Raw genomic sequence first — 12,356 nt, 5'->3', positions numbered from 1 at the left:
GCATATCTGCATTTTTATGAAGTACAGCACACAACGCCATGTTCAAAAGCACATCAACGTATCACAACGCACTATTGTGCATGGATGTAAAAATGCTTGCGGCAAGCATGCACAAGGTACACCAGTGCGCACTATGTGCATCATAACACACACCTAATGGTGTTTTATAAGGCCCTAATCTATAACCAGGGCTCTATTCACCAAAATTGCACTCATAGGCCAGTGCCTAGAATAGTTTTAGAATGAGCAGGACCAAGCTTCGATAACTTTTTCCTTATTGCTTGGCTTCTTATGTCCAGATGTGTTCTATGCATGCAGGAATGACTGTTCAGATCTTCCCAACTTCAGCCCTGCAGCCAGGCACACAACAGGCTCATTCACTTTTTCTCCGAAGATCAGTCTAGGGCACAGGTGTCAAACACAAGGCCCGTGGGCCGAATTCGGCCCTCCAGGCCATTTCATGTGGCCCTGTCCGCCTCCAGACCTTTCTGCTTTCAAGCAATGCATCTAGCTTCTTCCCAGCAGCAGCATAAAGAAAGGGGGGTGCTCTGTGATGTAAGGGAGAGTGGGGGACTCGACTTCTGATGGTGGAGGGGCTCTTGACATCTAATCTTACAGATACAACCGGCCCTTTTGAGGACAATCATAATGCTGATGTGGCCCACGTTGAAATTGAGTTTGACACCCCTAGACTCTACGGAATGTTGTTTTTGTTTTTATTTTTGGAGAACTTGGACAGTAATGAGGGTGGTGGTGGGATTCTCCAAGAATAAGAACTATGTACAACTGAGGACTTAGGGCCAAATCCTCAAAAGAGATACGACGGAGTAACTGCTGTTACTCCGTCGTATCCCTGGTCCTAACTATGGAACTGATCCACAGAATCAGTTTCCTATAGTTAGGACGAAGATCCGACATGTGTAATTGAATTACACTGTCGGATCTTAGGATGCAGTACAGCATCCGCCGCTGGGGGAATTTCGCGTCGAAATGCCGCCTCGGGTACGCAAAATTAGGGCTGCTTTTACAAGGTGTAAACTGTTTACACCTTGTAAAAACAGACCTTTCTTGCTCACGACGCGATTTTTTTTAAAATTTAAATTTTTTTTGGCGCCGTATCTTTTTTTTTACCCGACGCAACTTTATTGTCCCGTCGCAATCCACAAAGCCCGACGTAACGTAATTTCGCGCTATGCACGTCGGGAAAATGACGTCACGAGCATGCGCAGTACGGCCCGCGCGGGAGCGCGCATCATTTAAATGGTAATCGCCCCCTGGAGAAGAGGAACGCCTTGCGCCGGCCGGATTTAAGTTACACCGCTCAAAATTTCTAGGTAAGTGCTTTGTGGATCGGGCACTTAGTTAGAGATTTTGCGGCGGTGTAACTTAAATGGAAAAAGTTACGTTGCGCCGGGTTTTTGAGGATTAGGCCCTAAATCTTCCTTTTAGTGTAAGTAGTATTAGAGCCAGTAGAGCAAAGCCCCTTTAAGTAGTAAAGTAGCTGGACAGAGCTCTTCAGGACACCAGCCGGTGTCCTTTTTAATTGGCTAGAACCCAAGATTCAGCAATGTCTGTACTCACAAGGCCCAAGGACAAATGGATGGCTCCTTCTAATCTTACAAGCAATGCCCTCTAGTGATACCAGATAGATCTGTGGAAGACAGTTCCCCTCGGCTTCTTCTAAGCACCCGAGTCTCTGAATTTCTCCCTCAGGTCACTCACCTGACACATGGCAGCCTGTGCCTGAGAGGGCAGTGTGCCTCCCTCAGGCTGAACTCTTCCACACTGGGACAAGACCCAGAGCTCTGTGTGCTCTAAAAATAAATACAGTCTCCCAGCCTACCTTCAGAGCCTGGGATAGGCTGGGACTGTATCAATATTCATGTGCTCCACACCTATCATCCAGAAACTTCTCAAGTCGCCTGTAACAGAGGGAGCTATCCAGCAGACTAACAGCAGCACAGCACACAGATTAGGCCTGACTATTGCAGCTCCCTGAGCACAGTGAGCTAAACTATGCTTTTACCTCAATCAAAATTACAGCAATACTGACGACAGTGTGGCAACTAAATTTACCTGTCAAAAACAACTCTAATGCCGCGTACACACGATCATTTTTGGGCTTGTAAAAAACGAAGTTTTTCAGCCTCTAGAAAAAACGATTTAACATTTTTAAATTTTTAATGATCGTTAAAAAAAATGCTCTATTAAAGCGCGGTGACGTACAACGGCACTATAAAGGGGAAGTTCCATGCGGATGGCGCCACCCTTTGGGTTGCTTTAGCTGATTCCGTGTTAGTAAAAGACGATTCGCGATTTTCTGTCTGTTACAGCGTGATGAATGTGCTTACTCCATTCTGAACGCTAGTTTTACCAGAACGAGCGCTCCCGTCTCATAACTTGCTTCTGAGCATGCGCAGGTTTTTCACGTAATTTTAGCCCATACACAATCATTTTTTACAACCCGAAAAACGGCATTGTTTAAAACGTCGTTAAAAAATGCAGCATCGAATTTTTTTTTGTCGTTTTTCAGAACCCGAAAAATGATGCGACGCCCCCACACGATCATTTTAAATATATTTTTTTTTAAAAAGTTTTTACAAGTCGAAAAATGATCGTGTGTACGCGGCATAACACTTATCTAACTACCCTAGCACCTCGGAGGGTGCAACATACTAGGGGTACTGGAGGATAAGCTGTGTATACTGGAAAGCCAATCTCTCTTCTGATAAACTGTATGTACAGGGTGTACGAGCGCAGAACTTCTGCAATTGGCAAATACATGTACATGCCTGTGACATCCCGGGTGCAGAAAAATGAAACGGTTTGTACACTAGAGCAGATTTGTGCTGCAAACTGTGTGCTACATAGTTTTGTTTTGACTTACAGCAAACAATAATTTTAGCATAGACAACCACTATGTTTTGTAAGTCATAAACGATGAACAAAAGGTACTTCTGTAAAAAAACATCTTCTCTTTGAAGCTGAACTCTGGACACAAAAACTTTCTCTTAAATATATACCAAATTAATCTGTTACCCTATAAATGTAGCAGTGACATCATAATTTTGCAGACGCACCCACTTCAGGCTTCCTGCAGAAAATTTAAGGGGGGCGAATACAAGACCGGTCACCCTGCACAAGGAAAGAAAGCAGCAGTGACCTACTGTATCTATACCAGTGGTCTCCAAACTACAGCCCTTTGCTTGCCTTTATCCGACCCCTGGGGCACTAATAGGACACATTATTCCTGCCAGTGACAGCAACAAAGGGGCATAATTCCTACGACTGGACACCAAAAATGGGGCACTATTCCTCGCCCTAATTTCAATGATGGGGCATGGTTTACTCCCACTGATGCCAGGACAATTTCCCACTGGCCACAGTCTGCCCCCCCCTAAAGTCTGAAAGACAGTTTACTGGCACTTTGTTTAGAAAGTTTGGAGACCCTTGATCTATACCACAAGAAATTCCTGCGTAGAGGCAAAGCACAGAAACTGTTTTATGCTGAATTACTGCACAGATCTGAAAGATATAGGCAAATGAGAGGAAAATTCAAATAAGTGTGCTTATCTCTTGGCATTTTTTGTTTTAACCCAAATTTCAACTTGTGGCTCATTCACATGGGCGCAGAGCATATCGCGTGAAGAGCCATTTGTTTTTGGACTAGCAGAGAGCTGCATGCAGGCAGTCTATATAAGCAAATTAAGACGCAGTGGCTGTACGGACTCACCCGCACATGCCTAGTTTGACAGGTACACAGGAATGGGTGCACAGCCCCCGACACCTGTGCATGACCCTGGACAAAAAATACATAAAATAAGCTTTGCACCATATGCAATGCAAATTAACAAGTGTCCCTTAGTTGTTAAAGGGCATTCTACTGCTGCACAGTTTTCTCCTGGAGCATATAGTTTCACTTTAGTATTTTTTTTGTTATGTTATCACTTCTTACCATTGGTATTCTGGGACATGAAATTTGTGATTGGAAGAATAAGTGCAGTCTCCTGGTCACTCGGCTTTTCTCCACGTAGTGTCTCATACTGTGGTAGTGTGACACCAGCATAGTTTTCCTTATCTAAACGCGTCACTGACACAACTGTTGGGAAAGGAATACAATCATTAATTGAAAGGAAGCATATAGTCACTTTAGTGTTTTTTTTTTCTTAAAATATACTGTACGTAAGGCAACTTTATGTATATAACAACAAAACCTAGGGAATGCCCAGGGAAAAACCAAGCCTCCTTACTGACCAGCCTGCAGAACAACCAATTAACCTGTCTAACAGTATGCGTTAAAAACAGGGGTTTTGTCCGCACGCATTTGCAAACGCATGCGTAAGCCACAGAGCCGCGCCAAGGCACCTTGTAATCTGTGGTCCTAACACTAAACAATGAGTGGAGGCACATGCATTCTAATGGATAGATAGGGGCATGTGGACTGAAGGGGAGCTACCCCTCCTTAAAGGTACAGGAGCACACCAAACACCCAGCATATAGCACAATGGCTGAAAAGGTGTTGGTGCGCTGCTGGACCAATATAAGCACCACAGGTGAAACATAAACGTGTCCACCGCCCCCATCTATAGCTGGCAATCGCAGTAAGTGGCATAGGAAGGCTAAAGGAGATAACAACAAAACCTGGGGAATGCCCAGGGAAAAACCAAGCCAACTTTATGTATATCTCTTCAGTGTGAATTTTTTTGACCACCTCAATACCAGTATGTTATACCAAATTCCTTCCCAGGACATATTTAAATTTTGAGTGCTGTGTTAGTTTGACTGACAATTACTTAGTTCCCAGGACCCTTTTTTGCCACAATTGTAAATATCACCCACTGAAACCCAGTGCAAGTCTTCCAGTGGAAGAAAGTACTCTGAAGGATGAAATTGCATTGCACTGAAATTGTATTTTGTGCAATGGCTAGATGCCATGGATAAACCTAAACACAGTCCCGCCTCCTGTACCGGCTCCTATGATAGACAGCACACTGGACCAATGCTGTGAAATTGAAGTAGTGTGACGTCTATCATAGCAGCCGGGTTCAAGGGGAGGGACTTTGTTTGACAGCGGCTGGCATTTCAGATCCAAGCTGTGTCACAGAAGGAGATCCCCTCTTTGTGTAATCCGGCTGGCTCTCCCCTTCCTATCCTCTCCCTTTCCCACAGTTTCCTGGCCAATCACTGAGAAGAGAATCGGCTCCCATGAGGGTGCATTGATGGGCACTGATATTCTGCATTGATGAGGATGCGCTGATGGGCACTGATATGCTGCACTGATGGCCACTGACACGCTGCATTGATGGGCACAGATGAGGCTACACCGATGGGCACAGATGAGGCTGCACTGATAAAGTTGTTGTTGTTGTTAATATTTATTTTTGTAACTTAATTCTGCATTAAACTTTTAAACAGTGTCATTTTATGAGATCATTTACATGGGCGTGTTTAGGGCCAGAATTAGGGGTGGGGTAGGGGTTGGCTGGGGTAACTAGTGGAAAGCAACTCTTAAGGCCTGGCTAGTAGCTCAGGACTTACAATTTTGAGCCCTGGTATAGTGGTTTAAATAGTCATGACCTGACAATAATGTCTTCCTTGTGTACCATGCATGTATGAGTTAATGCAACATTTTGCTTTGGAGGAGAAATTTGATTTGGTCGGGGGAGTCTTAGATATTTTAAACATTTTAGGGAAATGGGCTTGGTGGGAAGGGAGTCATATATGGGAACTGGTGAGGGGGGGTGAATTATACTGGAGGGAGAGAGGGTTGTCCTGGGAGGGGCAACTAGATCTTTACACTGCTACAGGGGAGTACAACTGGGAGTGAGGGCAAGAAATAAAAAGAAGAGAAAGTAACAAAGGGGGGGATGCCTGTGATGTTCACACAAAAATACTAAAAGATGTTATGGATTGGGGAGTTTATGGTGGAAGAAATCAGGTTGGAGATGAAACATTTGTACTCTTCCGTGAAGAAGCAGGTTATCCAATAGTTCTAAGTGGCATGGAATTTTAAATCAGTATCTTTAAATAGAGCTGGTCCTCTAAGGTCTTTTATATTATTGATATGGTGGAATCATTGTTGTATTATAGGTGTGGTTGGGATTTTTTTTTTTTATAACGCAGGGATGTAGGAGCATGCAACATCGATCAGGTGGCTTACAATGGAATTGTGTATGTTTTAAATTGAGTGTATTATGCTGGAGTGGAAAGAAGGTGGGTTCCTTAGGCTTGATACAGTCAGTGAATTTGTGGGCGATGAGTGAAAAAAAATATATAGAAATGGGTAGGTCCAAAAATGTGGAGCATGTCTCTAGTTGAGGAACCATACAAGCAGCAGTTCCCAGGAACTGTTGGATAAATCAAGTGTAGCATACTAGGAGTTCTGTACCAGCGCGTAACAAGTTTGTAGCCTGATTCTTGATACTTGTTAAAAATGGAGGACTTCTATGAAAGGGTCAAGATTTTGGAACTCGCACATGGCTTATTCAAGGTTTCTTTGCCTTTGCCCTTGCCTGAAGGTAGGCCTGAGTGTTTTTTTTATTAAACGATTTAATAGGCGAAGGAAAATATGTGTCTTATTAAGCCAGTGAAGTGAATTTGAATTCAAACTGTGTCTTGGACCCTTTAAATAGAGGTCCCAAAAGGTAGGGGTTTGAGGTGCTGTGAGAGTTTAAGGTAGGCCTAAGCGGTTTTTTTTTTAAACGATTTTATAGGTGATAGAAAATATGTGTCTTATTGGGGCAGTGAAGTAATTTGAATTCAAACTGTGTCTTGGACCTTTTAAATAGAGGTGCCAAAAGGTAGGGGTTTGATGTGCTGTGAGAGTTGAAGGAAGCCTGGGTTATGGAGCATTTGGCCAGTTGTCAGCCAGAAGGAGTTCCTGATAAAAGGCGGGGCTCGAGATTTTTTGTTACATCGCAAAAGATTGAATGATTTGTTTTGTAGCCTGGGCATGGAAGCTGGCTCTTGCAAGATAAAAAGAAGGGAGATATTCCATGCACCAGGGATATTGCACTAGTCAGTTCCATGGACCAGGGAATTTGTTCAGTGAAGGATGGGGAGGCAGATTTCTCAATAGTGGTCCATAGTTTCAAGGTGCCAACTAATTGTAAGATGGGAGGCAATTTGGTACAGTTTAGCTGGTTTGCAGGACCAGCCAAAATTGTTAAATATAGATTGGATGGATTTGAAGTAGGACTGAGGAATATGAAACTGCTTGAAGAAGGGGTAGGATGTTTTGTTTGACTATATTGCATCTTTCCATCCAAGAAAAGCTCCTTTTCGCTCAGATCGCTAGGTTATTTTTACATGTTGCTAGAAGGCCAGCAAAGTTACCTGTGAAAAGTTGTTATAAGTCTTTGGGCAGTTCAATGCCCAGATATTTATTATAGGAGGAGGCCCACTTGAAAGTGAAATTGGTCTCAAGATGTTTTGGGGTGGCTGCTAACAAAGTGAAATTAATTTCTTAAATTTTCTGGCAGTTATACAGATATCAGACAGTTTCCCCAAATGTTAGGAAACCAGAAATAAGTAAATGTCAGGGTTAATCACAAAGAATGAGATGACAGGAATACTCAAAAAATGAGTCAGGCCTTGTACACACGATCAGTCCAAACTGATGAAAACAGACTGAGGTTCAGTTTCATCAGTCCAAACCTACCATGTGTATGGCCCATCAGACTTTTGTCCTTCAGTCCAAAGTTTTAGAACTTGCTTTAAAATCGGACTGATGGACGCCTGACCGATCGGTCAAAACCGATGGTTAGTACGCAAAAGCATCGGTTCAAAACCCGCGCATGCTCAGAATCAAGTCGACGCATGCTTGGAAGCATTGAACTTCGTTTTTTTCAGCACGTCGTTGTGTTTTACGTCACCGCGTTGGACTCGATCGGATTTTGAACTGATGGTGTGTAGGCACATCAGACCATCAGACTTCAGTCCGTTTTCATCGGATGGACTGATCGTGTGTACAGGGCCTCAGTGCAGGGGACAGCCTTGATGTTTTCTATTTCTAATCTGGAAGGGCTTGTACAGACCTCATGCTTACTCAGACATGGGCTGATAGTGAGGTGTACAGAGAGCCCATCAAAGATCATATGTTGGGGCCCAATCCTATGGTCATGAGTCTACCTGATCAAGGACCAGGGATTGACTGGCCATTGGGACCACAGGGAGTTTCCCGGTGGGCCGATGGCTCAGTGGGCCGGCTTCAGTGACAGCGGACCGCTGCCCCCCTCCGCTCCTCTGTCTCTCCCTCCCCGCAGCGCTCACCTCCGCTCCCTCCCCGCAGCGCTCACCTGGGGGGAACAAAGAAGCAGGGGGGAAGACAGAGGAGCATGGGGGGAGGGGACAGACAGCTGACTCAACAGCTATGGCCTGGGAGTTTCTCACTTCTGCCTAATCTTGTCCCATAAGGGGGGCACCGAACTGATTCTTTCCCCCGGGTGAAATAATATCTAGCTTCCCCACTGGTACTGCCTATAAGAGTACCAGTACCAGCCGTTCTACTCGGCTAGTGAAGGGGTAGAGGGGGCTTGAGTGGCCGGGGGGGGGGGTGCGGGAGTTGTCCGGCCGCCATGGGAGAGACCTGTCAAAGTGGGCCAGTCTGGATGAAGTCCAGGGCCAAATTTCTGTCCCAGTCCATCCCTGTCAAGGACCTTTTCGGCATCAACTGAGAATAAAGCCTAGAGTGGTCCATGACAGGGCTGAGTAAATAATGTTCATGGGCATGTTAGTGGGTATGGAGTAGAGGTCGACCGATATGGGTTTTTCTCTGGCCGATACCGATGCCGATATTTCAAAATTGGGGCGGCCGATGGCCGATATTTTAGGCCGATATTTTTTTTTTATTTTTATTATCTCAGAAAATCTAGGTAGGGGAGGAGGTTATTGTTTAGGGTGGAGAGGTGGAGTGCAGCCTATCAGTGTCCATCAGTGCCCACCAATGCAGCTCACCAGTGTAGCCTATCAGTGTCCATCAGTGCCACCTCATTAGTGCCCACCAGTGCAGCCCATCAGTGCCACCTCATAATTATTAAAAAAGAAAAAAAATACAATCTTAGTCATTTTAAGGAGGGGGGTACAGAGAGGTGGTTGTGGAGCAGGGGGGTACAGAGAGGTGGTTGTGGAGCAGGGGGGTACAGAGAGGGGGTTGTGGAGAGGGGTGGGTGGTGCTGGGCATGGGTGGGGATGCATTGTGGAGAGGGGTGGGTGGTGCTGGGCGTGGGTGGGGATGCATTGTGGAGAGGGGTGGGTGGTGCTGGGCATGGGTGGGGATGCATTGTGGAGAGGGGTGGGGATGCATTGTGGAGTGGGATGGATGGTGCTGGGCGTGGGTGGGGATGCGTTGTGGTGATGCATTGTGGAGAGGGGTGGATGGGAATGCGTTGTGGAGAGGGATGGATGGTGCTGGACGCGGGTGGGGATGTGTTGTGGAAAGGGATGGATGGTGCAGGGGATGCGTTGGAGTGGGGTGGATGGTGCTGGGTGGGGATGAAGATGATTGTGTTGCATTGTGAAGATGGATGAGGATGACTCTGTGTGGGGATGAGAGTTACATTGTGAGAAGGATCTCCACAATGTAACTCTCATTTCCACCCAAAGTCATCCTCATCCATCTTCTCAATGCCAGCCTCAGCCAGGTTTCCCTTTTAAAAGGAGTTTTAATAAATTCTGCAGGGGGGGCACAGTAGCACATAATTTGGGCAACTTACCCTCCATACATGCTGGTATCATAATCCAATTCTATCTGCATGCACCTAATAGGCTAGGTGCATGCTGATGAGCTGATCAGCCAATCATTGTTTAGAACTTGGTGTCATGCCAGCAGGGAAGGAAGACATTCCCGCTGGGGAGAGTTACATTAGTCAGGCAGCAGTTGTAAGCCAATGATTGTTTGTTTTTTCCCTGTCCCTAATACAGCAAGCCGAGGGAGGGGGCGGGGCACGGCTGGCGGCGCGATGCCAGTGAAATCTATGTCCCTTCTGTGGTGGCCGTGCAGATGGAGGAATCGGATACATGGGAGTGGGGTCAGTACTGCAGGGCAGGCGGCCATGCGGGCCGGACACTTTAGCCGCTAATCGGCCGATTCTTTCACAAAAATCGGCCGATGCCGATTTCACAAAAACGGCCAAATATCGGCCGATATATCGGCCGACCGATATATCGGTCTACCTCTAGTATGGAGTGCTGAAAGCATTGGAATTCCTTTCTATAGATCTGTCAATACTGTTTCAATAGCACTGACCACTGTGTCTCTAGATAAAATTATTTATTTTTTACATATATATACGGTATATCCACACACACGAATCACCATACGTACCAATGTTTGGTGTATTAATAGTAAAAGGGTTCAAATACGTATGCTTCATATTACGAGCCACATTCTTCATGTAGGTTTCATAATGTTTTAACAGGAGTGCGGTGCCAGCTTCTGAAGCCTGGATGAGGGCCCAGTGTTCTTTGGTATCAAGATCAAGAAGAAAACTCCCAATTTTAACAACATTCTGGTAAAAGAAGGCATGAAAAATATGAATGAAGTCATGCTTTAAAATGATTATAGAATGAAATACTGTGATAAAAATTCTTACACCTACCAGACATACAAATGAATAAACCTGCACTTTTATCTGGAAATTGATAAATAATTTTCTGATAATGCCTTAAATTTCAGAAGGTAAAAACTTTTTTTTTCTTTTTTTGGTGTGGGGTGTCCTGATATGAATATTACAACCAGCTTTCCTATTTGAGTGCCTGGCCTTTCTGTCAAGGTACACAGAGCCTAAAACTAGTGGTGTTCAGTTAAATAACGTCCATCACTATAGCACCTCTACAATATAGCGGCCCCTCTCCCAAAACACAACAATTTTTTTTTGTTTTAAGGTGGACATAAAATCACGAAGTTACCAGTTATAGATCCACAAAATAGCCAAACATGCAGATTGGGTCCTCTTAGTTACAAACAGACTAGACAACCTTCTGCCTGCTCAATGCATTTTGGGAGATTAAAGTCCAACTCCAGCTTTCGGAGTTTGTTACATCCATATTTACGGTAGTTCATTCTTTCACAGAGATCGGAGAATGAATGAACTACAAGTCACATCTACACTGCCATAGGTCTCACTGAAACACAAATGTGTTGATCAGTATATTTATAGACCGTTGACACTACCTCCAGCTCTCATACTACAAGCCAATACAAGGGTACAGACAAAGAGCTGGAATCTCTTGATCCATCCAGTGCAATCTTTTTCATAGAGATACACCAGTGGCCACCAAACTCTTTGCTTTCTTTTATCTGGCCCATGGGGCACTATAATTCCTGCCACTGACACCAACAATGGAAAACTATTCCTCCCACTGACATCAACAATGGGGCATAATTTCTGTCGCTGACACCAACAGTGGGGGCACTATTTCTCCCACGGTCACCAACGATGGGGCACTATTCCTCCCACTGATACCAAAGATGGAGCACTATTCTTCCCACTGATACCAACATTTGGGGACTATGCCTCCCACCGACACCAAAAACTGGGTACCATTCCTCCCACTGATACCACCAATTGGACACTATTCCTCCAAATGATATCAACAATGGTGCACTATTCCTCCCACTGACACCAACAAATGGGCACTATTTCTCCCACTGAAACCAAATGATGGGGCTCTATTCTCCCCCACTCATATCAATAATGGAACACTATTCCTCCCACTGATACCAAAGATGCATTGTTTACTTCCACTGGACACCAGGACCAGACCACAGTCTGGTCCCCCTAAAGTCCTAAGCACCGTAAACTGGCCCTTTGTATAGAAAGTTTGGAGACCCCACCCTACTTTTGCTTGAGAAAACACCGTTCTGCTTCATTGAATTATTGACAACATTGTCTTGTCAGATTTTGTGTAAATTTTTGTAATGCAAATAACAACGTACAAAAAAAGAAAGCAATCAGGAAGATAATATTGTATAGAATAAAGTGTCACCTCTGTAAAATGTACATCCTGGGTTGCGGCAAGATTGAAGCCACTTTCCTGGCTCTGTTTTTGTAGAATGGCATTAAGAAGTTGGTATGATATGAGCACATCACTGCCCAAAAAAGCATCTGCTTCTTGGGTGATATTCAGTAGATCATGTGCAGCGCTTTGGGCAACTGCAGGACTCAGCGTTGACATGTTACTTTTCAGAACATCCAACTAAAAAGCAAAGCAGAACAAACAGAACATATTTACATTCAAAACAAGTACATTAAAGACCCCCTCTAAAGAACACAAATAAAAAAGACTGCAGAATGCGTTTGGAGTGTACAAAACAAAAATAATAACTGTAGAAACCCAAAAAAAATAAAAATAAG

At 44.6% G+C, this 12,356-nt stretch overlaps 1 protein-coding gene across 5 annotated transcripts in view; it reads right to left on the bottom strand.

The window, feature by feature from the left end:
* Positions 1-12,356, bottom strand: part of LOC120927225 (cadherin EGF LAG seven-pass G-type receptor 2-like) — a 180,149-nt gene that overhangs the window by 40,473 nt on the left and 127,320 nt on the right. For all 5 annotated transcript variants that reach the window (XM_040337764.1, XM_040337765.1, XM_040337761.1 and 2 more), the window contains exons 19-21: positions 11,989-12,198; positions 10,325-10,508; positions 3,956-4,099 (exon numbers count right to left, since the gene is read on the bottom strand). In XM_040337764.1, coding sequence (XP_040193698.1) covers positions 3,956-4,099; positions 10,325-10,508; positions 11,989-12,198 — 538 coding nt within the window. The remainder of the gene's footprint in view (positions 1-3,955; positions 4,100-10,324; positions 10,509-11,988; positions 12,199-12,356) is intronic.

The sequence above is a fragment of the Rana temporaria genome, chromosome 2 (assembly GCF_905171775.1).
Source record: "Rana temporaria chromosome 2, aRanTem1.1, whole genome shotgun sequence".
NCBI lineage: Eukaryota > Metazoa > Chordata > Amphibia > Anura > Ranidae > Rana > Rana temporaria.
The sequence above is the reverse complement of the archived record's forward strand: the minus strand, read 5'-3'. Positions and strand labels throughout refer to the sequence as shown.